The sequence below is a fragment of the Larus michahellis genome, chromosome 25 (genome assembly GCF_964199755.1).
Source record: "Larus michahellis chromosome 25, bLarMic1.1, whole genome shotgun sequence".
In the NCBI taxonomy this organism is placed as follows: domain Eukaryota; kingdom Metazoa; phylum Chordata; class Aves; order Charadriiformes; family Laridae; genus Larus; species Larus michahellis.
In genome coordinates this window covers 2,387,818-2,415,117 of record NC_133920.1, presented here as the reverse complement: position 1 = coordinate 2,415,117, position 27,300 = coordinate 2,387,818, and the positions used below count along the sequence as shown (strand labels likewise).

Genomic DNA, 27,300 nt, shown 5'->3' with positions numbered 1-27,300 from the left:
TTTAATCCCTTCTTCTGCGTCCCCTCGCCATCCTTCCTCCCCTTCCCCCTCCAGTCTTGACTTGCAAGAACCGCGCTCGCGGGCCAAGAGCCTCTTTTGATCCATCCCTCCGAGCACCGTTAAGGAGCTCTTGAAGTTGAGATCGCTCCCGGGAGAGGCCGATCCCGACGCTCGGAGATCCCCTCCCCTCTCCAGCATCCGCGTGCGCCACCCGATTATTTTTTTTTTTTTAATACGTGTATTTTTATTATTTTTCTTTTCACTTCTGGAATGAAACTCAAGAGCCCACTTGAGTCACGCACAAGAGCTGGGGGAAGGATGCTCGGAGCCGCCTTTGCCTCCTCTCCCGAAATCGAGGGGCAGGATGCGGCGTTCCCGGGGCAGAGGTGGGCTCGGCGCCCGCTGCCCGCGCAAGGAACGACCCCGGGGAAAGGCGCTGGCTTGTCCCGACAGCTCAGCGCTCGCCGGTCCCGGTTGTAGGTATTTTTTTCTTTCCGGATACACTCTCGGAAAATAATTAGATAGCAGAAATATGCCCCGGGGTGTGACGCTGTGGCGGGTATTGGGAAGTTGTCCCCATCCGTGTCGGCAGCCTGGAGTGGTTTTGGGGACAACCCATTCTTGGGTTGGCAGTAATTTGGGTTTTAATTACTGCTGGGGAATAACGATGCTCACCCGTTTGGCCTCATCCCCCTCTTCAGTGCTGAGAAAAACCTGGTTTTGGGATGCCGCTGCCCGGAGGGTGATGTCTGGCTTAAATTGTCTTAAAAAAGGGTAATTTCAAGCTGCAAGGCTCCGACTGTGGCTCAGTTTCCCCTGGAAAATCCCACTGCCACGGAGGGGAGGGATCTGGGCTGCGCACTTGGCTGCCCTTGTGAAATGGGGAGAAATCCAGCGGGATTGGCGCTGGTGGGAGCTCCCAGTGTCTGTTCACGGAGCGTGTCCTCGTAGACGTCCTCAGCCCTGGCCTCTGAGATATCGCCACCTTCGTTGTCGTTAAAGCAAAGCTCGTTAGACGCCGCAGGGGCTTTTCTAGGGGTGTCCTGCGAGACGGGAGCTGCTCTCCAGGCTGAGCACAAGGCGCTGCGGGGATTTTGTGGGACAAGGGAATCACAGGGATGAAACCGCCTGAATTTGGGTCATTTTGGGGTTGCTGGCCCCGGTGGCAAATCACCGTGCGTCGGGCTGGCTCCGGATCCCCGTTCCCACGTTCTCCAGCTCCCTCTCCACCCCAGAACCTCTCCAGGGTGGGGTGGTTTTCACCCCAAAAAACGTGCCCGTCCTCCCTGGGGGGGACACAGGAGGTGGTGGATGAAGGCTGAACGACTCTCCGAACCTTCTTCCCTCCTCCGAAAGCCCCGCGTATCCTTTCGCAGGGGATGGGAGGAGCAGGGAAAGAGGACAAAGGTAGTTTTTCTTCGCTGGGAAGAGCAAAGTCTGCACGGTGCTTAAATAACCAAACCGCCACGGGGCGGATGGAGATAAGGAGGAAGCGGCTGGAAAAGCACCGGTGGCAGCTCGGCTGTACGGCAGAAATCAATAAATCCCGGTGGTGGATGGATGTCGCCGTCCAGGGATGCCCAGATGAATCCGTAGCACGTGGCTGGGTGCTGGGCTCAGGCTCCCGCCCGCCCTTTGGATGTTGGGCCCTGGCAAAGCTGGATTTGAGCTGTATGGTGTGTTTTTTCCTGGTCTGTGCAACAAAGGATTTGGAGACGGGAGACGTGCCGGGTAGTTTGCGCGTGCAAGGTGTTGCAAAGGGCCATGTGCGCTGCTAAAACTGTGTGGCAGGCATCAAATATTGCTGGAAATAGCAAATGTTTACTGGTTGCTTTGGATGGCCCCGAATTGGGATGTTGGACGGAGCTGGTGGGTGGCCTGGAATCGGGGGGTTGGGTTTTGGATGGAGCTGGTGGGTGGCCCCCAATTGGGGTGTCGGATTTTGGATGGAGCTGGTGGGTGGCCCCCAACTGGGGTGTTGGGTTTGGGGTGGAGCTGGTGGGTGGCCCCCAACTGGGGTGTTGGGTTTGGGGTGGAGCTGGTGGGTGGCCCCGAATTGGGGTGTCGGGTGTTGGATGGAGTTGGTGGGTGGCCTGGAATTGGGGTGCCGGGTGTCGGATGGAACTGGTGTACGGCCCCAGATTTGGGTGTCGGGTTTTGGATGGTGCACGGCTCTGCTCACCACCTCGACAGCCCTGCCCCGTTAGGGCTTGGCAAAACTCCCTCAAGACTTACGGGCTGCAGAGCTGATCCAAACAGATCCACCGCTAAAAAAAAAAACCCCCAATAATTGCCATTTTTTGAGCCATGCGTCACCATAGCACATCTGCCCTCTGGAGACCTTGTGGCCAGTCTGGTGATAAATAAGATAACTTTGTGTTGCATTAATCTCGATGACGTTGAGTGGATGTGCGTGGTCCAGTTGCAATTTCACATTAAAATACTGAAAAGCATCTTCACCCAGAGCCACACCGGGAGCAGCTGGAGAAAGGGAGATGATTTTAGGATGAGTGATTTTTTTTTTTTTTTAATGCCTGTCACTAGGAGCCTGCAATAGGGACTTCCAGTGGAGCACAAATCAACCCTGTGGGGACGTGGGTTGGCTGGAGGAGTGCTAAAGCGGTGGCATTTGGTGGCTGCGTTTCAATGCTGTCCTCCAGGCAAAGTAAGGGATCCTTCATGTGCCCGAGATGGAGAACTCGTGTCCGGAAATTGCGCAAAATAATGGTTTAACATCATTTTACCGCAGCTGAAGGAACATCTCTTGCTCTACTCTTGGTGGTGTCCTCCTGTCCCCGAGCAGGTCACCGGTGTTGGGCTTGTTCCGCATCAGCTGCCAACAGCTACGAGCAAAGAGATGGAGAAGGGAAGCGGCATTTGGGGCTTGCACAAAGAGAGTGTTGTTCTCTTAAATGGAGGTTTCCAAAGAGCAATTTCTGCTGTTGCTCAACTGTTGGTTGAGTCCGTGCGCCTGTCTTGGTCTGAGCTGTCCCAGATGGTGGTTGTACAGCCCCGTGCCCAGCGAGACACAAAAGAAATCCAAGAAATTGGTCCTTGAAGTCTTCTGGTAGATGTTTACATGGTTTACAAGTCCAACCCTTAAACTCTCTCTTAACTAACTCTTGAATTCTTTGCTGTGGAACGTGTGTGAGAGTCTTGAGATGCTGCCGAAGAGCATCTGGATGGCACTTCTTGGGGGTAGGGACTTGCAGATGAGAGGCGGGAGCAAAGAGCCGGAGCCGTTGGTCTACGGGAGCCTGGGAAATAAAATTAACAGGTTGAAGAGGCCAAAATATACTCAGCCCTTGCAATGACAAGGTTTGTCCTAGATCTGGGCTTTGGTGGTGTGATGAGACCTCATGACACTGTCCTAGTTTTAATTGTGAAGCATTGGAATGAGTTTTAGGGGTGTTTTGAGGGAAAACATGTCGTTCCTGCAAGGTGGGTCCCCCCGCGAAGTGCTCCACAGCGTAGGAAATCATGCTTTGGGCTGATCTTGGGTTGAGTAGCGAGTTCCGGGTGCCTCTAAAGCTTTTTTCTGGAGCGGAGCAGCTCACGTGTAGCCCATCCCAAGGTGCGTTTGCCAACTGCTGGGCCATTTCTTTTTTTTTTTATGGCCCGCCTTTGAACTCCGTCCAGAAAAGATATGCAAGTCATGAGACCAGACACCCAATGGAGGTGCAGCTCCTGCTAATCTTGCCTTAACTCTTCGGGACAGTCGCCGGTGCCTACATCCAGTGGCCTTTTCTGAGGTTTTTTGCGTGGGTGGGGAGCTGCCCCTGGAATCGTGGCTGGTTTCCAATGTTGTCTCCTTGCTCGCTGGCGTTGGGCTGAGTTTAAGCTGTTGGCTTTCAACTTCTCTTAACGGGGAGGTTGAGCTCACAGTCCCAGTAACCGTCCTCACTAATTACCGCTTCGTCAGCCTCTTAGCCTGCGAACGGTGCCAGGAAAGATGTCATGTTGTTGCCTAGCAAATAAATAATTGAATACTTGAGTCCAAGACAACAGGCAGGGCTTAGCTGGAGCTGGGACATGGAGTACAGTTGGAAACCCTAAAGTTGCATGGAAAAAACCCCACGCTACGTCTCCTCTAAGGCAGGGGTAACACAGCTCTCGGCCGTGAATCTCTTCCCAAAGGCTTTTGAGGTTTGTACCTTTCCACCCGTGCCGTGGGTAAGCACCAAAATAAGGATTTGATGGCAGCACGAGAGTTTGGTTGAGTGGTTGCTTGTGGTGTTCCCATGGTGGGTGGGAAGGTGGGTCATGACATGGTCCTCAAACGTGTCACCAAGAGAACGGGGTGAGTGTTGTTGAAGGTGTTTTCTTGCCATGGGTGGTCTTCGGTAAGCCCAAAACCTGAACGGGCAAGGTCTGTGGCGAGGAGGGGTCCAGTCTGGTGGCCAGCAGTTCTCCTCGGCGTGCTGGGAGAAGGTTTCACGCCCGCGCTCAGTAGCGGTTGTCCAAGGCACAGAGCACCTGCCGTGCCTGTCTTTCGGTGTCTATAAATAACCTCCCAAATCCAGCACCCCCCGAGCAGCCTCTCTCCCCTGGGCCATCGCTCGCGCTATCGGGGCCACGGTTTAAAAATAAGCCGGGGGCAACGCTGGGCAGGGCCGTGGATTCTCCTGCTGCCTTGCAAAGTAGGACATGGCCTAATCCTTCTCCCCCACTGGGCATTTATGGGGAGGAGAGGTTCTGTACTGGTGCAAACTTGGTTTTTTGGCCATGCAAAGCCAAGTTCTTGGTTGGGGTAAGTGGGATATAAACGTGTTGTGGCTGCGGTTTTGGGTTTCTCGGGGTGATTTGCTTCTGTCCTACAGCCCAGGCTGCTCTCCTGGCTACCAGGTATCTATAAGCCCTCAGCAAGTGGCCTAAATCTATTTTTTTTCTTCTCAATATCGGGGGGATAAAAGCTATTCAGGAGCGTGTAAGAGATAAGTGGCTGTGGCAATGACCCCTTTTGCAAGAGGAAAACTGCTGCTGGGTCAAGCTGGGGATGGAGATACCGTAACCTTCTCCCAACCCCAGCAGAAATGAGCTAATGCTTCGGCACGAGGCCACCTTAATCCTTCTCTGGAGTTTGCTGCTGCTGAGAAAATGAAATTTGTGTTTGCACTGTGCCTCCTGCAGTACCGTGTCTGGCTGATTCTGTGGGGGGATAACAAAAAAAAAAAGGGTTTTTTAAAGTATTTTAACAGCAAAAAGAGGACTAAAGAAGACATTGGTCCGTTACTTGATGAGGTTGGTCACCTCGTAGATAGGGGTGAAGATAAAATAGAGACATTTCATGCCTTCACCCCTGTCTTTAACACCGGTGACGGGCCCTGGGAGCCCCTGGCGTTGGGTTGGAGAACCACAACTGGGGGAGTGGTAAGCTCCCAGTTAACTTTGGACTTGTATGGGATTTGCTGCAGCAACTGCATGTACGTAAACCTACAGGTCCCGATGGGATTCATCCCAGGGTACTGGGAGAGTTTCGCCGATGTGAGACCTTATCAAGGGTCTCGGGACTCTGGAGAGGTCCCAGACAACTGGAAGCTCGCAAATGTTATTCCAATTTCCAAGAAGGGCAAGAAAGACGACCCTGGTAATTATAGGCCTGTCGGTCTTGCTTCGGTGCCTGTCGAAATTATGGAGGTGGTTATTCTGGGAGGTATTGGAAAAACACTTGAAAGACGATGCAGTCATCGGTCAAAGCCAACGTGGGTTCAGGAAGGGAAGGTCATGTCTTCCTAACGGAGTATCGTTTTGCGACAAGGTTCCCGGCCTCATGGATGAAGGGAAGGCAGTGGATGTGGGTCTGGGGGATTTTAGCAAAGCTTTTGATACTGTTTCTCGCAGTATCCTTCTAGCATAAAGCTAGGCATGGACACAACACCTTGGGTGAACAGTTGGCTGAAGGGTCAGGCTCAAAGAGCTGTAGTCAGTGGGGCAACATCTGGCTGGTGGCCAGTCACTAGTGGTGTTCTCCAGGGATTTTTCTCTCTTCAATGTTTTTATCGATGACCTGGCCACAGGAGTTGAGCGCACGCTAAGTCAGTTTGCTGATGATACTAAATTAGGAGGAGGTGTTGATTTCCTCAAGGATAGAGGCCTCACGGAGAGATCTCCATAGAGCAGAGCACTGGGCAATCACCAACTCTATGACACTGAACAAGGACAAATGACAGATTTGGCACCTGGGATGGTGTCGTCTGGGATGTAGGTATAAATTTGGGGTCAAGAGGCTGGAGCGAAGCCTGCAGAGAGGATCTGGGGCCTTCGAGTGATGGGAGGCTCAATGGGAGTCAACGATATGGCCTCATGGCCAAAAGGGCCACCCATATCCTGGGGTGCATTAGGCACAGTGTAGTGAACTGGTCAAAAGATGTGGCTGTCTCATGTCTTGGCGTGGCCTCACCTTGAGTCCTGTGGGCAGTTTGGGGCTCCACAATCTAAGAAGGATTTATAAGTATTAGAACACATCCAAAGGATGGCAATAGAGATGGTGAAAGGAGTAGGGAGCAGCGGAGAGCTGGTCAACCTGAAGAGGAGACTGAGGAGTGACCTCGTGGCTGTCTACAACTTCCTCACGATGGGGAACGGGTTAGGAGGTGCTGTGAGAGGAGTTAGGAGGAGTCTAGTGAGAGGACCACGAGGCTTAAAGTTGCATCAGGGGAAGTTCAGATTGGCCATTAGGAAAGAGCTCTTCATGGAGAGGGTGGTCAAGAACTGGAAGGAGCTCCCCAGGCATGTGGTCGTGACCCCCAAGCTTGTTGGTGTTCAAGAAGCTCTTAAACTTCTTAGGTTGCCCTGTGTGGAGTCAGGAGTTGGGCTTGATGATCATTGTGGGTCCCTTCCAACCCAGAAGATTCAATGTCCTTGTGTCATCGGGACACTGGTTTCAACCCAGCTGGCGCTTTGTGGTTTGGGGGAAAACTAGCTGGTTTTGAGACATTAATTTCTTGCCGCAGAAGCACGTTGTCCTTCTTGTAGGAAAACTGGTGGCACTTAGCCCATTTGGCTTTGTCTCTAGGGTGCAACATGGAGCTGAGCAGCTGCTTCCCTTCCTCCCTGGTGGTTTGTCCTCCTTGTAACCATGCTGTCCGATGTGTTACTATAGTTTTGGGCTGTCCACACGGTCAAAATCCTTCCTTTTCTTGCTGTGTCCTGAAAATTTGTGTGTCTGTGGGAAGAGACTTCTGGGTCTTGGCCATCAAAGACACCTAGATGTAGAAAAAGGGATTAATTTAAGGATGGAGGAGCTGGGACAAGTGTTTCTCCCCAGTTTGTACCAGATAGTCCCTGCGGAGATGTCCAAGCACAACCCCAACCCAAAACCATGGGTAGGGGCTGCAAATCTTCTCAATTGATCTCTATTTCCCAGTAAGCGTTGCTGGTGGCTGGTCCCTTCTTGCTGATCCTGGGGCCAAGAGTCCTGCTTTTCCACCCTGGGGTCTTCCCTGGGGTGTGTAGGACACACACACACCACCCCCCCCCCATTCTCCATATGGGATGATTGAGTGGAGGAAGGATCTCAGCAGCTTTTGGGGCTCCATCTCGTCGCTGGAGCCCGATGTGTTCCTGCCAGCCCCGACATGGGGGGTGAGATGCTGCCAGGCAAAGCCATCCAGCGATTCTCCGTCACCGCAGTAACACTTGGCACCGACGCCATGCCAAGGTGGCCCCGAGAGCCCGTGCTTGCGCCAAGGACTGACTCCAAGCTCTTGGCTGGGTTCGGGGAAGCATCCGCGCACGACAAGGCTCGCCCATCAACGTCGCGTGCTCTCCGGAGCGCGCCGGCACGTACTCCAGGATGATTAATAAGCTTTCCCAGGTCTTCGCGGCCAACGGTGGGGTTCGGTAATCGTAGAGGACAGCTCGTTACAGGCTGACAGCAATGAAAAGTGAGAAGATGATCCCTCAGGAGTCTTCCCCGTGGCTTTATAGCATCCAAAACAGCCTTTGGGGATCTTCTCTCCGGCTAACATTACAGGTACAAAAGAGCTGAGCCTTGTGGCTTTTCCCCATCGTTGCTTTTTAGGTGATAAAAACCCTGTTTTAATGATGGTGAAGCCCAAACCTGCCGGCAGATGGAGGGGGAAAAAAAAGTTGATGAGGGACCCGGAGCGAAAAAGGGGACGGTGATGTGAATCGCCTGCATTCATGGCCGGTAAAAAACACTGTCACTTTTATGGGAGCAGCCGAAATCCGCTGGAAATTTAATAGAGATGGATCCAAACAAGATGAGCTTGCAACAGAGTCTGGATGCCTTTCAAGCAGCTTGGAGAGAAACTCTTCTTTCATTAGATGCTGGATGTGTCCTCTGCTGACGAGGAAAGTTTTCTGCCGCCCCGTCACATAAATCTTGCTTAAAGCTGGATGGAGCAGAGCAGGATCTAGAGGATGAATTTGCTCGGAGGCCTGATAACTCTTTAAGGGAAATAAATAAAAAAAAAAAAAGAAAGAAAGGTTTTCAAGGATCGGCTTGGAATCGCCTCTGAAAAGGCTCAATTTGGGCTCTTAGCGGCGGGTGAAAGACTTGAATGGAGGGCTGGCACCCTCGGGCAGTGCTCTTTCTCGCTCGCTTTTGTTTTTAAAAGGCTTGGTAATGGGGGAAATGCAGAATTGGAAACACCTCGGGTAGAAAATAACCCTGTTAAAACAGGTATTTGCGGAGGGAGGTTCCTGCTTCGGCTGTAAAAGCCCGGTGCAGATGCTGGATGCAGGACCCTCAGCGTCCCTCCGAGAGGGACCACGGCGCTCGGGACAATCCTCATCCCACCAGATATGAGGGTACGGCCGGGGAAGCCCGAGGGTTTTAGGCGGTGAAGGAAGGGCCGGGTTTTTACGGAGCGTCCCCCAGCCGGTCCCTCGGCTCGCTTGAAAATACTTTGGGAGATGGTTTGGGGCCGTGCCAGCGCGCTCGGGGTTGTAGGAGGGATGGTTGAGGAGAGCTCGCGAGAAAGGCGTCTCTTGGGAGGGGGGTTGGGAGTCTTTAGGGGGGCTTCAGATGTCTTTTGGGGGTTTGGAGGTCTCTCGGGAGGGAGTTTGGAGGTCTCTTTGGGGGGGGGGGCTTGGGCGTCTCTTTGGGGAGGTTTTGGGCATCTCTTTGACGGGGGGGTTGGAGGTCTCTTGCAGCGGATTGGAAGTCTCTTGGGTGCGGGGGTTGGAGATCTCCTAGGGGGATTGGAGGTCTTTTGGGGGGGTTTGACGTTTCTTGGGGGGGTTTGACGTTTCTTGGGAGGGTTTGACGTTTCTTGGGAGGTTTTGGACATCTTTTGGGGGGAGTTTGGAGGTCTCTTGGGGGGGTTGGCTGTCTTTTGGGGGGGGGTTGGCCATCTTTTTAGAGGGGGGGCATAGAGCGAATGCCTTCCCTGCCCAAAGCAGGCAGCAGGCGCTGGGGAGCAATTAGCATTTGGGAGCTGGTGTTGCGGCTCCAACACATTCAAACCTCAGCGCTTGTTTTCTGAAGCCCAGGAAGGTTTTACCGGGGGGGGTTTCTGGGCTCAAAGCAGGAGGTTTTGGGTTCGGTATTGCCATCCCGGGGCAAAACGGGGTTGGTGCTGTCCTGAAAGGTGCTGTGGGCCGAGTATCTTTGACGCGAGTGATGCTGAGAGGTGACGGTATGGTCCAGGCGCCGTGGGCGAAGGAGCAGCATCGTCCTCCTGACACCATGCAGGTCGTAGGATCAGCCCCAAATTTGGGGCTCCGGGTGTCCGTCCTTGCCCCACAATCTCATCCCGCTTCTGCGGGAGCCTCGGAATTACCACCGGAGCCTGAAATCATGCAAACCTCCACCATTTGGAGTATTACGGGAAGTCTGCATCGCTCTGGAGGCAGGGAGGAAGCCCTCAAGCCTGTCTGTCGGGCTCGTACCACCAACTTTTGCCTTTTTCTTGAAGGAAACACAGCCCAAAGCTTTGCCTTGCAGCACTTGGAGCGTTTCAGACGGGTCTGGACTCTGCATCCCTCCCCCCCCGGCCGCGGCGCTGGGGCTGGGAGCTGGGCGCAGCTCCGGTGCATCCCCCCTGGGCTCTGCGAATACCCCAAGAGCTGAGAAAAACCCAAGTATAACTCGCGTCCTCTGGCCGAGGAGCGTGGAGAAGCTGGGAATAAGAGCGAAGCTCCTCGCTGGGAAAGTGTCGGGTTCCCTCTCGGCCGTGCCAAACTAAACAAGCCACGCTGTTCGTCTGCTCGCAGCAGAAGAGCTGGTTTTCCCTGTGGCAGCCCTTCCTCGCACCTGTTTCGCTTTCGCTTAATCTCACTCATACGCCACCGACGAAACCCCCCCGTGCAGGGTCTCGGCACGGACTCCTTGACCCCGTCGCATGCAGGGTTTCGGGGAGAAACCCGGGGGGATTTTTTTTCCACCTCGTTAGATTTGCCGGAGGTTTTCCAGCGGGGGAGCAGATGCCTGGGGAGCGAGTTCAAGCTGCTGACAACGGGCTGGCTTTTCTCCGCTGCCTTTAGAAGCCGTCGGTGAACTGCAGGTTGCAAACCACAGCTATGTAATTTTTTTTTTTTTCTTCTATTTTTTGGTGTTTTGTTGGTTTTTGTTTTTCCCCCCCGACCACACCGTTGGTGACTCACAGCTCCCATGTGATCGCTGAGTGCAGCAGGTCATCCGTCAGCCAGCTAACGAGCTTCCCATCCCATTGCAGTTGATCCATCCCCGTCTCTCTTCCGATTCCTGGCTTTTTCTGCACGATGTCCCCATCCTTGTCCCTCGGGGTGCTGCTGCCCAGCTCTCCTCCACATCGGGGACCTTTCTAATGCACCCTTTGGGGTCAGGAGCAGGTATGGGACATCACCGGCGGCTGCTTGGGCTCTCCAGGAGACTCTTTGGCGCAACCCCTCAATGCTTCCTTCTCTGTTGAGTCTTTACCCTCATCGATGTTTTTTCCAGTGGCCTTCATGATCTTCTGTAGATCTTCCTCTGCGTTCATGGGTCCTGCTGGGTTTTACGCTGCTATGATGCTTCTCCTTCTCTATCTTGAGTAGGTTGGACCCACGTGGTCTCCAAAGCCCTCGTTGTTGGGTTGCGGTGGCCAAAACCATGGTGGAGTGCGTCTGTGTCATCCCCCCCTGTCCCCCCCGAGGTCTCTGGGCTGCGGTGGGGATGTCTCCTGGCTCCGGCAGTCGTGGAAGGGTGCGGCCCTTCCTCTGGGCAGACGGCTCGTCCTCTCCTGGCTCCGCTCTTTGGCTTGCAGACCTGCAGGTTGGCCTCTTTCTTGGAAAAGAAACCGCCTGTCGCTGCGCAGCTGTTTCTGAGAAGATGACGGTGCCCAGATGGTCGAGCTTTGGGAGATACAAATTTAATGTCTTCTTCTGGCCACCCTTGGGGTGGTCCTGGCAAGTCGTACAAGGGCTGGAGGGACCGCGCTGTCCTGGGAGAGTTGAAGGGAAGCGTTCGAAGCTGTGGTTTGGCTCACCTCTAGACACTTAACATCTCCTTTCCACCCTGGTGGGACTTCTACGGCCCTCGGTGACCAGTGAGATGAGGCACCTTATCCCTGGCTTCATCTTTTTCCTCCTCGACCAGAGCTCAACAGCAAGACCCAGTGGAGGGGCTTTGGTGGGCGAGTGAGTCGCCCCATGCTGCTCTTCTCTCGGGTGGAGATGTGCCGGTGCTTGTGGTGGGATGGGTGCCAGAAGCTGCCGTGTCTCCTGCACGTCCATGTTGAGGTCCTGCTGCTCCAGCTTGGGCATAATGCTGGCCCCGTGCCGGGTCAGCGCCTCTGATTAAACCTCAGTAGAGTCCTTCATCCAGATGTTTATACGAAGTCTGTGAAATCGTGGCAGGCTCTCGCTGACCATAAACATCCCGGGGAGCGGAGCCAGCATCTCGAGATGTGTCATGCTTCCTACGGCTCCGTCTTCCAGAAGCGCGCGGGGCTTCCTGAGCTCTGCTGACTCGGGCAGCTTGAACCCGAGCCCATGTGCACGAGCCAACAGGCGCTGGCTTAGTTTAATTTAGGGGTTTTTTTTTTTTGCTCCAGCGTAAGCAGTTTGCTGAAACCCAGCTGTCCCCGGGGGACCCCTGCCCTCTCGGTGTGAAAACTTGGGTGCCGTCTTGAGAATCGACAGTGGCGGTGGACGGGTGATTCTTTATTTCTGAGCTGGACACGAGGATCTCTTGGGTGATTCTTTGTTTCTGAGCCAAAACACGAGGATGTCTCGGAGGATGATGAGCTTGGGGAACGGTGTTTCAGCAGGAGGGTTGTTGCTCTTATCGGTGATGAGCACTGGGAGAGAAGTGTTTGGCTTGAGCGTAAGTGGCCGGTTGGCACCAAACCGGTGCCAAATCTCCAAATTTTGCATCCCAGGAGCGACAAATGCGGCTGACGAGCACACGGCGAAGATGTTGCATCCCACAAAACATCTGCTTGGCACCCAGGGATGGCCCACGGAACAACCCGGGGCTCACTGGATAACACAGAGGTCCCATCTGGAGAGGTTCGAGCGGGTTTTTGTAGGGATGCAACACGCACCGATCTGTCGGGACCGGCAAGAACAACCTCCAGAGCCGCCGGAGGGAGCGTGCCCAGGCACAGCCGAGCTGAGACACGTGTGCCCGCTCCACGTTTCGAGGGGAAGAGCTGAGCTTGGGCATGACAGCGATGGCAGGGAAATCCTGCGCGGCGAGAGGCGAGCGAAGGAGGACGAGGGCTGGTGGCGTTGGAAAAACCCCCTGTGGAAAATGGGTGCTGGTGGGCTCGGAGCCGTTTGGTGTTTTTCTGTGTCCGTGATGCATCGTTTGGCCTCGTCGCCCAAGTGGGATGCTGGAAAGGGACCTGGGGGGTCTTACATGCCTTTTTCCGAGCGGACGGGTTGCCGGGACGAGCCGGAGCTCGCTGGGGAGCTGAGTCAGCACATCCAGCGCCCTCCCCTCGCAGCCGTGACCGTTCCCCACCTCCGTCTGCTGCAGAGACCACTTCCTGAGCAGGCGTTGCCTTTCTAACTGCTCGAGGGAGAACCGGTTGCGATAGCGAGGACAGGATAACCCCAAACTGCCGCCCGTGATGGAGGCGAGAGGGACCCGCTCGTCCCCGAGCGCGTGGTAGGACGCGGGGCCACGCGCCCACGGTCTCGCATGGGGTTTTGGGATCTGCGGTGGCCGGGCAGGGTGAAAACTAAATCCTAATTTGCATCTAGAAACCAAAGAGAAGACCTGGTGGATGGAATCGACTGGGCGAGAGGAGGGTGGAAACCCATGGGCTTGATTTTAGGGGAGGGAGGAGCCGGACAGGGAGACCGGTGCTTGTCCCAAAGCCCATCCCTTGGGAAGGATGGGAGCTTGCTGGTTGCTTCAAGGTTTCTTTGAACCCGCAGCCATCCCCGCGTGTTGCTGGTGGGTGGAGAACGCAGGGCGGCTTTGGCCCAGAGCTGACGTGGTCTCTGTGGTCATCCCCTATGGGAAACATCTGCGTGTTTGTCCTTGCTCCACGGGTGTCGGTTGTCTTAAAATTTTCTAGTAATGCTGATACTGGAGCATTGCTATTTTTAGTAGTGCTTGGAGGTCCGTCTCTCCTGCTCTGGAGTTCCTGGTGGTGTGGTTTCTCTTTCCAAGAGCTCTTTGGGCTTTGTGGGACCAGGACGTTGTACCTGTCCTCCACGTTGTCCTGGTCTCTCCCCATAGCCTTGGATTTCCCATGGGGCAGCAAGGAGAGCTGGTCCGTGACCCATCCGCCGTCCTGACCTGCCCCTCCAGACGCTGAGTCACTTTATGGCCCCCCAGCCCCTTCCCGCGCTGCCATTTGCAGACGATGCTCCTGTGCTCATGGGGCTTCCCATGGAAATCGCTTTGGGAATGGAAATGGGATTTGATTCTTTTGTTTTACTCCCCAAATCAGGCACTTGCTGAAGTGAAAGGCAGGAGGTTTTGGCTCCTCCTGCACCAAAATCGCTTTACCTTCTGCCTGAACAAGGCTTTGGGAGGTCTCTGAGCGCCCGCCAAAGGCTGCGGCTCCTTGACATTTGGTTGTTGGGGGATGGTTTGGTTGTTTGTGCCCAGATGAATCCTGGGAACAGGCAGAGAGCAGTGAGCGCAAAGCCTTTATGAAGCTGGGGAAAGAATATTTGGGCTGCTTCTTATTTAGCCTCAACATCTTTTTGGGTAGAAAAGGGGATTTGGGTTGGCGAGCTGATGCCAAAGCAAGAGCAGGTTGTCTAGCTTGGAAGACCTCCAAGAACGGAGGTGCCATGGTGTCTCTGGGTGGCCGTTCTCCATCTCCACATACAAAACGAACCCAAGGAGGAGACCGAAGGATGGGAATCGTGCTGATTCCCAGCCTCTCAAATGCCTTTTGGATGTCTTGTACCCGGCCTCTTTCGGTGGAGAGATCCCGCATGAGTCACCGTGTTGAGATAAGCGTCAAGTCGTGGAGGAGGAGAGCTCTGACCTGCTTCTCTGGCAGCCGGCTTTGTCCCTCCCTGGAGATATCTGCAGTCCTTGTTTTTGAGCCCAATCCCGTCTTTTCTGGTACTTCTCCACTGAAATGGCTCAAAAAAAAAAAAGAGCCAAGCCAGCACCGGGGATGACTGGGATGCATGGTCCAACAGGATGGATGGGACCACTCACTGCACTGGTTGCTGTGTTTTTTGAGCTGGTCTAAATTCATGCTGCCTATACCCTGCCTGCACAGTCCTGCCTCCTCTTTTGGGTCATCTCCAGCACTGCTGAGCGGGTCAGGGAGCCAGAGGGACCATTTACAGGTGTCTCCGCTCATACTGGGATTACTACAGTGAGTCGATGGTTGAATAATTTGATGGAAGGTGGCACCGGTGCAATTAAAAACGTGGCATCCTTTGGCTGGGGAGCACCGAGCTGCACCCGTTCAGGATGTTCTTGCCCCTGCGTTGGGTTTTTCACCTCGTTACGGGGCTGGACATCGTTCTTTCATCAGCAGAGTCTGCTTCACTCCCTCACAGTGACGATATGGAGTCCTCCAGGCTCAGTTGGTGCCCCCAGCTGAGCAAAGTCCCAACCCAGGCAGCTCCTCCCAGGCCAGAGAGGGGGTTAAAACACGATCAGCTCCCAATGGTGGGTTATTCATCCCCCTGCGACGAGCTGATCCCCTTGTGTGCAAGCCTGCAACGTTCATCTCCTGGGACCAGAGCAGATGCGTTGGGGACATAAGTGTTTATCTGCCCCATTCTTTGTGGACTGCTGTCGCTTGGGCCCTTTGCCACGTCTTTTCATAGAATCGTGGAACGGTTTGGGTGGGAAGGGACCTTAAAAACCCCCCAGTGGCACCCCCTGCCCTGGGCAGGGACACCTCCCACCAGCCCAGGTTGCTCCAAGCCCCGGCCAACCTGGCCTTGAACCCCTCCAGGGATGGGGCAGCCACAGCTTCTCTGGGCAACCTGGGCCAGGGGCTCACCGCCCCCACAGCCAAGAATTTCTTCCCCAGATCTCATCTCAGTCTCCCTCTTCCAGTGTAAAACACTTTCTCCTCGTCCCACAGCTCCCCTCCCTGCTCCAGAGTCCCTTCCCGGCTTTCCCGGAGCCCCTTTAGGGACTGGAAGGGGCTCTGAGGTCTCCGCGGAGCCTTCTCTTCTCCAGGCTGAACCCCCCCAGCTCTCTCAGCCCGGCCCCACAGCAGAGGGGCTCCAGCCCTCCCAGCAGCTCCGGGGCCTCCTCCGGCCCCGCTCCCACAGCTCCGTGTCCTTCTGCTGTTGGTGCCCCAGGGCTGGAGGCAGCACTGCAGGGGGGTCTCCCGGAGCGGAGCAGAGGGGCAGGATCCCCTCCCTCCTGTGCACTTTCCTGCCCGTGCAAAGTCCAGCAGCAGAAATAGCAGCACCTGGATGCTGGTTGCGCAACCCTGGGCATTTCCAGCCCTTAAATACACAAACTTCCAGCACCCTGTGCCTGCAGAGGGGTGAAGGGACCCGTATCGTTCCCGGGAAGCCCAAGCAGAAGTGAACACGGAGCTGTTGGTGTCGCGTGAACGCAACGGCGCCGTCCCCAGCTCCGTCAGCAGCCGGCTAAGCCCGAGTCAGATGAGACACGATGTGCTGCCAGCACGCCGTGCTTTGAAGAGCTCCTGTCCTCAAGGTCACCTGCCCGCAGGCTTAGGAGCGTCCTTAAATCCTGCCCTGAACCTGCCAACGCCGCGTAAAGGAGAAAGAAATGTGTCCCGTTTCCAACTGCAAACGGCCGAGAGCTTTCATCGGAGCAGGACCCAGAGCTACGTGCGGGAAAACTTGACCCCAAATGCGCCCATTTTCAGGAGGAAACATGAAATTCTCTGGCCAAGCCCTCCCGCAGCAAAGCCTGTCCTGACGCCAGCTCGTCTGTATTCAGGAGCACAAGCAAAATCTCCAGCTTGGTCCTGGCAAGCCACAGCAAAGGGTCGGAGAACGCGATCGTCTCGTCTGGCTCCGGGGAGAACGTTCAGATGCTGGCGTGAGACTGTGGGTGGAATGATTTCTGCTGGAGAGGGGCTATTGCAAGCACGGAGTGATGCCGGGCTCCTGGGGCGGAGGAGTAGTGTCTACCCCATGGATTTGGGGCAGGAATACGCTTGAAGAGCTTGAATCTGGCACGGGTGGCCACCCAAATAGCTCCATGCTGAGCCCAACACATGCAGAGCAACCACGTTCCTCATCCAGGTGCTTTCAGTGGACGGGGGGATGCTGGGGTGCCAGGGGGTCGACTTCTCTTGTGCAAGGGAAAAGCTCTGCCGTGGAGCACCTTGTGGTGCTCAGGCAAAGCCTTTGCCTTCACGTGGGAGCTGTTGGCCCTGTTTAGGGTGGGTTGGGGAAGAAAGAGCTGCTGGTTGCACCCTCTTTTGTAGGATTTCCGTGTTTTGTTTCTCCTGTCATCTGCTCTCAGCCCGGAGCCGCATGCTGGTGTCCGGAGGTATCAGGATTGCCAAGCAAAAGTTACCGATGGTGCCTTTGCCCACCAAACACCACTGTTTGCACTGCAAACACAAGCCTGGCTCTGGTTGGACCTGCCGTGTCTCTGCCAGCGTGGATGCGGTCTTGGAGAGGTCGTCTTGCATGACTGCTTTGGGCCGGAAGAGCCAAGCTTGGGGCCGTGGGATGGATTTGGAGATGGGCTGGGATATGGGAAAGGAAGCTCCTGCTTCCCTGCATTTCCAGTAAGCTTTCGGGGAGCTAAATATCTCCTACGGTGCTGGGGGCTGAAAGACCCTCCCCTCCATTTCTTGGCCATCGTGTAGGCCCAGGTGACTGGACAAGAGGACAATGGCCTCAAGTTGCGTCAGGGGAGTTTTAGGTTGGATATTAGGAAAAATTTCTGCACTGAAAGAGTTATCAAGCATTGGAAGAGGCTGCCCAGGGAAGTGGTGGAATCGTCATCCCTGGAGGTATTTAAAAGACGGGTCAACGTGGCGCTGAGGGACATGGGTTAGTGGTGGCTTTTGTCAGTGTTAGGCTGATCGTTGGACTCGATGATCTGAAAGGTCCCTCCCAACCCTGACAATTCTGGTTTATGACTGAACGTTTCCAGTGTGAGATTCCTCATCGCGCTGGTAACAAACCCAACTCTGCGCCATCCGACACAGCAGAAATCCCCATGGCCGGGTTGGGTGGTAGCCGGCTGGTGAACACCCAGCCGCTCGGCTCCGGCACCGCCACGGCACGGGGACGCGGTGTTTTCCCACCAGTATTGAGCACGAATCCTGCTGCGCGGGTTCATCTGCTGGGGTTTTTTTGGCACTAGCAGTTGCTGTCATGTTTTTGGACCACGAAAGGTGACGTGTCGAGTCCAATTTATAAATATTTTTTTTTTTTCCCGGTTATTTACAATATGCAGAAGCTGCATCAGCGATTCTTCTGGTACCTTTTGCTCTCAAATTAAACACCTGAGATGAAAGCGTGAGCCTGAAGTAGGAGCGAGTTTTTAATTCCAGAGCTAAATCATGCCTTGCGACATCTTGCGTTACTCGGAAGATGACGCAATAACTCACCCCTTGCCTAATACCCTTGCTCAAATGGCAAGGTCCCTCAGCCTGGCTGTAGAGGAGATAAAATATCTCTTCTTGCCTCTCTTTTCAGTTTGTTTAGACAGGCTAGAAAAAAAACCCCTAAGCCTGGGTGAGCCTGTTTAGGCTCAGTGAAGGCTTTTTGAAGGTGATCAGCTGGTTTTGAGGGCTTTTTGGAAGCCTTCAGATTGCTTGGAAAAGCGGTCTTGCAAATTCCTGGCCGATTTGCTCAATTTTTGATTTCTGACGAGTTCAGTTTTGGTTTAATCCGAGTCTTCGCCCTCTGGAGGAGCCTGGTTTTTTTCCTCTCTTGGCTGGAGACCAGTTCACCCCATCCTCGGACCGATGGCCTTTTGAAGTGCCGGTCCTTCTATAGCGGGAACCCAGCTGATCTGGGAGGCGCTGGAGAGCTTGAGTTGGAGCTGAGTCTCCCTCCTCATCCTTTATCGCTGAGATAAGAGATGCGGAAAGCACGTGGAGGTCAGGTGGGTGTCCTGCTTCTCATCTTGGAGGATTGTATGGAAGGGAAACCTTCTGTTGGTATTCAGCGGGTGGAGCTTTACACAGTTTGAAGTTTGGGAAATAATAGTATTTTAGAGTTTTCTTTAAGTCTCCACTGCTTTATGCCCTTTTAAACTGTCACTAGACCTCTTTTGGGAGCTGGGTAGAAAACTTCCAGGAGAATGGAGTTTCTTGAGTGAACTCTTCAGAAGGGAGATCCTCTCCCTGTTTCAATTTGGCCTAGGATCTTGATGGAAACTGCCATCCAAAAGACCTCTTTGCTTTAGACTCTTGAACTTCTTTGGGCTTTTAATCCTAAAATTACAGAATAATTGGGGTGGGAAGGACTCTCTGGAGGTCTTCATCCCACCCCTGTGCTCAAAGCACAGCCAGCTTCCAAGTTAGGTTGCTCAAGCCCCATCAAGTTGAGTTTTGAGCGTCTCCAAGAATGGAGATCCCCCCACACACACACCTCTGGCCTGTCCTAGAGCTGTCCCGCTCTCGCAGGGAAGAGTTTCCCATGTTGTGACTTCCTCGTCCTCTCATTGCACGTGTCCAGGAGGAGTTTGGCTTCGTCTTTTCTACATCCTCCACTTAGTGGCTGTAGTCAGCACCTTCATGCTCTCACCCTGACGCAGAACGAGCCCAACTGCCTCAGCTTGTCTTTATCCATCACGTCCTCCAGTCTACGATGATCGGGGACCTTCGTTGGGCTCGTTTTGTTGGATGTTGGATCTGTCAACGTCTCTGTGACCTCCTGACGCAGCAGGACAACCTTACTAATTATCACAGCTGCCATTCGGTGTGTCGTTAGTCTTAAAATACGCGTTGAGTAGCTCTGGGACAAAACAAACCCAACGCTTTGTATAGGAAGCATCTGCCGTATGAAGAGCGGTGACGTGGAAAAGCACCTGGTGCATCCTGGTGGTTTTTGGGGTGGTGGGGAAGGTTTAGGTGAAATTTTTGCACCCTAATAGATGATTGAGTGTCTTGGGCATGCCGTTAACATCTGCTTATCGACTCTGATGGCCTCGATGAGCCGGGGCTCTTTCAGCTCTTCTGGAGATGTTGGTATTTCTCAATCTGTGACCTTTGAAACATGTCCTGTAATTAACCATCGCCGAATTTATCTAGAGGTGGGCGCGCCACATCTGGGAGAGCTCCTGGTCTCTGCATAACCTCTCCCGTGCCGGGCAACTCACAGGTTTTCCCTTCTCTCTGGCTTTTTGTGTGTTTTGGCCGCGGGTTCGTGCGACGGCTCGATTTTGAAAGCGTCTTGATGTCCTGGCCGGCCTGCTTTAACTCTTGGGATAGAGGAAAAACAGAGAGGAGAGACCCATGGCCTCAGTACGAGGGTGTTTGACCTCTCGAAGGGAAAGACCATGAGCTCAAAAATGAATTCAGATTGGCCGTGCTCTCTCGGGAGACGCTGGAGCCACGCTCCTGTGGTTAGAGGAGTAGCTCTTGCTGGATTACCATAGAGGGTAAATTTGAGCCTCCTAAGTCCAAGACATTAAACTCCCTCATCTCTCGCTGTTTCCAAGAAACCAGGATTTGCAGGGAGTGCAGTTACGTGCTCATCAGGAGAAAGATAAATCACCGCGTGTTTTCCTCTAAAGGAGACAGTTTCTAAAAATAGGAGCCGTGCCGGAGCTCTGGAGAACAAAAGAGTCCCTGGAAGGCTCCTGCCACCGTCCTTTCTCGGCGGTCGGTGCTTTCTGCCCCTCTCCATCCAGGCGCTGGGGGTTTACGGATGTGTTTAAAATCTGCCGATTTGGGAGGGTTGGGGTATTTTTCTCCGTCCTTTTCCCTGACATTCCCGCCCCGGCTGCTTGGTGACTCAGGCTTTCCTGAATGAACGCTGACAGTCTCCCATGGCCTCGGCAGCTTGGCCCTGGATCTCGCCGGCCTTTTCCGAAATGATTTTTGAACCCAAAAGGACCTGATTTGGGAACCGGGGACGTTGCCACCTCTCCGGGACAGGCTCTGAGGGTGCCGATGCCAGCTAAACCCCGACGATGTGTTGTGGTCCCAGCTCTGCGTCTAGATGAAAGATCTCAAACCGCACCATCTCTGGATGAGATCTACACACCAGAGGTGCTCAGCCTTAAAAATCTCGCCTCTAAGGTGGCTCACCTAAAATGGAAGGTCTGGAAGCCAACCCTGGCTTTTCGTGTCCCTCCTCTGCTTTCGGGGCAGGTCCTGCCCTGCCTCCCCCATCTCCATAACCAGCGTGGTGGCCTGAACACCACCTTCCTCCTGGTTTTAGGGCACGTAACCGGTAATTTATAGGATAAACACAAACCATGAGCGGCTGCGTCCATCCCAGAGGGGATGGAGGTCAGTTTGGGCTGTCGAGGCTCTCCCAGGCTGAGCCCACGGATCGTTGCAGTGAAACCCATCTCCTTGGCCGTGTGTTTCCAAAGCGCTCCCCCTTGCCTTCCCGGGACGGGCAGCTTGATCCCGCTCTCTCTCATCTTTGCGTTCAGCATCAAAGGCTCGCGGGGTTGTTGGTCGGTGTCGGGGCTGGGGGGAGGCTGAGCTGCTCCTGGCACATCCCTTTTCTCCATGAGCCCCACGCGTGCTTGGTGCTGGCTCTGCACCCTCCATCAAGCCGTGGCCACCTCCTTCCCATGGCCTCCAGCTGATTTCCACCACACCGGTGAGCCCCAGGCAACTCTTGGGCGTCTGGACATCCCAAGATGATGATGATGATGATGGGAGGAGGGATGCAGGACAACTCCTTGTCCCAGCAGCAAGCTTGCTTGCCTGGGGCCGGGCTGCTGGGCTGCCGTGACCCAAGATGATGATGATGGGAGGAGGGATGCAGGACAATTCCTTGTCCCAGCAGCAAGCTTTGCTTGCCTGGGGCTGGTTCGCAGCAGGAAACAATGTGGGATTCACCCAGCGACGCCTTGGCTTCCCCAAGCTCCCAGCCTTGCCTGTAATAACAAGTGAGTCCCTGCTTTCCATACGGCCGGGACAGGCAACGCGTGGCCGGAGCAGGATGGAGGGAATCCGGCATGAGGAGTAAGACCCCCGTGTCCTTCCCTGAGCACAGCGCCACTGACGGAGCATCTGGGACGGGTAGGTTTGATCCAGACATCTTCATCGGACGCAGCCGAAAGTTTTCCTCCTCCTGAGGAAGGATGCGTCTGGGTCCGATATATCTCAGCGGACCCTGTAGATCTTCAGGAGGCATTTGCCTGTCTGTCGTCGCTGCCTGAAATCCTGCCTTGCGCCTTCTTGCGAGCGGGCTCGGAGGTGCTTTAGCCCAGGAGCCATCCCCAGGGGTTCGGCCAACACCGGAGCAAAGCAAAGCTCCTCCAAGCCCCAAACGATGCTCAGAGCAAACCCCGCGTGCTGGTCCCAGCGCAGGGCTGCACGTCGTCGCTGGGGAGGCTCGTGAGCCCCCGTCCGTGGCGTCGGGGGAACTGGTGGTCTTCACGTGGTGGATCAAGCCAACCCTTGTCCAGCTGCTCGGCCGCGGCGGCTCCGTGCCGGATACCTCAGTGGTGGGAGCGCGGCCAGCAGCGTGTGCATCTTCCCGTTAAACTGCTTAGCGGCAGGAACGATTATACATCAAATAGTTGCACACGGGATTAAACCCTCTTAAGTGTGGCTTGGAAATCCTCCCGTAATCCGGACCCGGCTGTAGGAGGGAAGGACGGGCAGCGGGAGCAGAGGGGGTTTTATCTGCTGGGAAAGCTTTTTTTTAACACGCACCAAAAAAAAAAAAAAAAATTAAAAATCACTTCATTGCAAATTGCGTTGGAAGAAGCCTCGCTTGGGCACTGACCTTGGAGCTTTCCTCTCTGTTGCAGATGAGCCTGATCCTGCCCTCTCCGGTGCCGTGCCGGCTCACAGGACTGAACTCGGGTAAGTTCCCAAGGGACGTGGCAGAGCAGGGAGCACCCAGGAGCCCATCTCCCCTTGCCAACGGTGCTCCGGTTACACAAAGCCCCAAAATATCTCCCTGCCTGTCCCCGAAGAGGGTTGTCCCACCACCGAGGACGTCAGCAGGTCCCTCTAGAGCCGGCCAGCACGGTCCCCTCGCTGCAGAGCAGTGCTGGCTGCTCTAATTCGTCTCCTTTGTCCCGCTTCCCGACAAACCACCCGGCTTCTGCCTACCCCCGAGTCACCCCTCGGAGCCATCCCAGTTCCCCTCGGCACTGCTGGGGCCGTCCCTGCTGGGAGGTGGATGCTCGATTTGGTTGTGTTGGGTGTCCCGAAGCTGCCAAGGGGTGTCCCAAATAGCTCTGAGCACCCTGGAAAAGGCAGATTTAGGGGTGCCAGGCCAAGGCTCGCGCAGGGCAAGGGTCCTTGTCCCTCCTCGTGGCACCGGGGGACCCGCGCCTGGCTCAGCATCGCTCTCTGTCTTAGCCTGTTTAGCGACGCCAACCAATGCCCGGCACGTTTTAATGGGCTTATTTTAGTATCTGCTGGTGACTGATCCTTCCTGGGCCAGCGGTTTCCTTAGCGAGTTATTTTTAATAACGTTTGCAGGGTTTTACAGTGCATATGGGAATCGCATTTCCCTGATATCACGCCACGGACAATGGCGAGCCCGTCCTCCAGTCCGCGGTAATTTCTCTCCTGTTAAAAACAGGGAAAAGTTTGGAGCTGGGAGGGCGAGCGTGGTGAGGTGGGAGGGTCGGTTCGCCCCTGAACTTGGCTTTTTTCAGGAACAAGCTGGAAATAAATAGGTTTAAAAAGAAGGAGAGAGAGGGGCAGCGCGAGAACTGTGTGGAACTGGCAGCCCTGCTGTCTCCAACAAAGGCGCTTTGTTCTCCTGGCAGCACAACTTGACCCGTGAGATAGTGTTTTCCTGGCCTTGGAGCAGCTCCTTGCTTGAGGTCTCGAGTCACCGGGCTTCTCCGGGTGTCGGGCTCTGTGCTCCGGCAGGTTTCTTCCCTAGGGATGGTTTAGCAGGGAGCAGGAGCCGGGATACGGCGGTTTGCATCCCGCTCTTGGCTATGCACTCATGACACGGGTGCTGGGTAGAGGGAGAAGCCGGGCATGAAGCTGGGTGTGGAGGACAAAAGCTGGGTCCCATCCTTAGGGCAGGGATGGGGACATGGATGCCCCAAGGCTGCTCATCCCCAAACCCCCATGAAGCTGCCGTCAGGGTTCCTTGATCTCTTGGACCCCAGTTCAGAAGCCTAAATGTGGGGATCTGGTGCCCTTCAAGGCTCTCTGCTTCCCCACCAAGACTCCCACCACCCCAGCAGAAGGGCTTGAGGCTCTGTAGATCCTGTCTCCTAACTGTTGGTCCTGTGCCAGATGTCTCCAGTCCCTCGAGGCATCTTGGAGAATATCAAGTGCCTCTGTTGCACCCTCGTGGCCCTCACCACGTCCTTCCTTCCTTTCAGGAAAAAGCCTCCAAAGCCCAATGTAGGACTTTCCAAACCACCAGGCTGGGACTGCCCATGGGTGTGCTCGGCCCCTCTCTAACACCCAACACATCTTGGGTGCCGTGGTGGTACCCACAGCACTCGTCTGGGTGGCCTGGGGCTACCCAGCCCCACTGTAGAGCTCACCCCATGGAGGCTTTAATGTTTTCCAGCTGCTTGATGGTGTTCTCTGGCTTTAGGGCTCTTCCTGAAGGTTTGGAAGAGGATGGGGAGGAATCACCTTGATCCACCATGGTTTGGGGTCTCTGCACAGAGAAGAAAGGCTCCCCACTCCTGCTGTGGAGAGGGATCACCCAGGGACTTCCATTTAATCATGGAGACAAACCATCCTTTGGTCCCAGAGAAAGTGTCCAAGCATCCCGAGGAGTTCGGAGGAGGGGAAAGGGAAGGAGAAGCAAAGAGTGGGGTGGAGCAAGGGGAAGATGACTTCTGGCCCAAGGCAGGGTGACGTGGTGATGGGAACCCAATGCTCCTGGTGTACCTGACATGAACATGGAAGAGCCATCACAGGGAGCAGGTGGAGCCATCGCTGAAACGAGCTTGGAGCAAGCTTAGGAGAAGATGCAGAAATGCTTCTAGCTGCCCATGGCCAAGGGAGGGTGTGGAGGGATGGCCTCGTTTTTGCCCCAAGTCTTTAATATTTGGGGCAATGTGGGAGTCGCCGTGGAGCCCCCAGCCTGTGTTATGCCGTACTAGGTTCTAGGCCAACCCTTTTGTAAATGGAAATGTCGGTACAATCCCGTTAACCAGTTACTAACTCTCAAAAACTTATTTGCAGCTCCACGAATGAAGAACATTTGGAGTTCAAGAAGGCTTTGTACAGAACGGATGCCAGGAGCTCCCTAGACCTGCGAAACATGACCGTGTCCGGCAGCGTGACCTGGGACACCTCCGCGCTGGAGACGAGAGCGGGTGATGGGAGAGAAGAAAGCACTTTAGAGAGACTCTCTGGCTTGAAGGACTCAAAGGACGCGCGGTGCGTAAAGGAGTCGGCCTTCGCCGTGGAGCCCCACGTTGTAAATACTGTGCAGGTGGATCCTGAGCAACTGGAGAGCGACTCCGAGGACCTGGATGGTGGCAAAGTGGCAGCAGAGACGCCCAGCCCTTGCGCTGGGGCATCGGTTGGCAGCGGGGAAGAGAAATATCTCAAAAATGAACCAAAGCAACTTGAAGGCCTCAGCAAAGAGCACTTAGATAAAAGCAAGAGGGGAATCCAGAGGGTCGACTGGATTTCTAGACCCAGCAAAAGCCCGAGTCCTCACTACAAAGACATAAGCAAGCCGACAGATGTAGCAACCAACTTGCCCTTTCGGGGACAGGCCGTGCGTGAAGTGCCTCCTCCGCTGACTCCGACGGTGTTCAGAAAAACGCTAAACCCTGTCCTCGGCAAGTCCAAATCCCTGGAGAGCTCCTCGTCCCACAGGAAGGGGCTGATGGTCGACTCAGACTTGGGCGAGATCAACCCACTCAACGCGGCCGAGTGGACAATCCAGAAGCCGGGCCTTCAGCTCGGCGCGGATCTTGCCGTCGGCAAACAGTCCTGGACGGTAAATGCTGAAGACTCGGTGGAGCGGATCCCGTTGATGTCTCTGGAACCCGCTCCCTGCAGCTCCTATGACATCGAGATGCGGCCCTACGTGTGCAGCGTCTTGTTGGAGGAGCAGGGGAAGGAGGAGCTGGGTCCAGAGGAGGACCCTACGGTGTACACCTGCATCGAGTGCAGCATTTACTTCAAGAAGAAGGAACATTTGATGGATCACATGCTTCAGCATAATCGTGGACCAGGGAGGGACCAAGACAGAGATGCTTTGGGAGGACAGTGTCAGTTCTGCTGCAACGAGTGCGGATGGGCCTTTGGAGACCCCACGTCTTTGGAGCAGCACAAAAGGCTCCACCAAGAGTCTAGGGAAAAAATTATCGAAGAGATTCAGAAGTTGAACGAGTTTCCAGACGAAGGCCGGGAAGCCCGGCTGCAGTGCCCCAAGTGTGTCTTTGGCACCAACTCCTCCAAGATCTTTGTCCAGCACGCCAAGATGCACGTCAAGGAGAGGAAGGACCAAGGGGCAAAGAACATGAATCTCTTTGGAAGCGCGGGCAGCGGAGAAATACGGGATAGCCCCGTGCACGGCATCTACAAACACTTCAAACCAAATGAACACATGTCCCTGCAGATGCAGGTACCACCTCACGGCAGCGGCAAAGGGCTCAGCACCTGTATGCTCTGCAGCTTCCCGGCCCCCAACGAGAACATCCTCAAGGAGCACATGAAATACGCCCATTCCCACCTCTCCTGGGACGCGGAGGTGTATGAGGATGATCCCAATCAACCAGGAACTAGCAGAGATGCCTACAGCCCGGCCAGGCCAGGCCGGTTTGCAGAGACGGATTATTTCAGCAAAGCAGACCGGCTTTTCCCTCCACCTCCCCAAGAAAGCGCATCGCATTACGAAGCGGTCCACGGTTTTGCCCTAAGTCACCCAAGGCTCGATAAAAGCAACGGGGCTAGTAAAAAGGACTACCAGACATCAGGGTTTCATGCCAGGAAAGCAGCTCCATATGCTACCCCCCATAAAAACCTGGGGCTCTCCAGTTTTCCCTCGGCGAAAGCTTATTCCCAGTTTGCTCTGCGGCAGCTGAAAAAAAAAGCGGCGGCTCAGCACCTTGAAGGAGAAGGCGACGGTCTCAGGAGCCACCCGATGGGGCTGGAGGAGCTCAGGCACAAGTGGATGTTGGGCAGCGACGCTGGGAGCATGGAAGAGGAGATCTCCGCGAGCACTGAGATAGATCTGAGCGAGAACAGAGGCATCAAACCCGTCACCATCCCTCAAGCTGCCTTAGACCTCAAGAGGACGTTCAGAGACACCTTGAAAGCCACCGACTCTTCGATAGCTTCGGAGGAGCAGCAGCAGCAGTTGCGGATGATGGTCCCCATCGTCCTCCTGGAGGAGGTGAACCTGCACCCCAAGGCGACGAAACGGCCCCGGGGGAAGCCGTTCAAGAAGAAAACAACTCTCCCTTCCCAGGAATTCATGATGGAGGAACCCCTTCCCTTGGATATGCTCCTGTTGGACGCTCCTCTGGAGGGTCCTCTGGAGCTTGATGACCTCTTGGACTCCGACTCGCCCATGCTGAAGAACGAGGAGAGGAAATGTCCCTACTGCCCAGACAGGTTTCACAACGGGATCGGGCTGGCGAACCACGTGCGGGGCCACCTCAACAGGGTGGGGGTGAGCTACAACGTCCGTCACTTCATCTCAGCGGAAGAAGTGAAAGCTATTGAGCAAAAATTTTCCTTCCAAAAGAAGAAGAAAAAAGGTAGTATGTATTCAATTCACCATGCTTTCTATTTCCTTGGGTTTAATCGGTGGGGTTTTCTCCTCCCACCGAGAACTGGGTACGTATGGTGCTGTGGTCAACCTCAACCGTGGTGGCCAGGGCGCAACCGGTGC

The 27,300-nt window shown here is 54.8% G+C and overlaps 1 protein-coding gene across 5 annotated transcripts in view; it reads left to right on the top strand.

Moving 5' to 3' along the window:
• WIZ (WIZ zinc finger) overlaps positions 1-27,300 on the top strand; it is a 60,379-nt gene that overhangs the window by 13,215 nt on the left and 19,864 nt on the right. For 2 of the 5 annotated variants that reach the window (XM_074567224.1, XM_074567226.1), the window contains exons 3-4: positions 22,262-22,316; positions 24,630-27,169. In XM_074567224.1, the coding sequence (XP_074423325.1) occupies positions 22,262-22,316; positions 24,630-27,169 (2,595 nt within the window). Of the gene's footprint in view, positions 1-8,595; positions 8,776-15,851; positions 16,597-22,261; positions 22,317-24,629; positions 27,170-27,300 lie in introns of those variants that run through there. The other 3 variants (XM_074567227.1, XM_074567228.1, XM_074567225.1) reach the window with 3 other exon arrangements.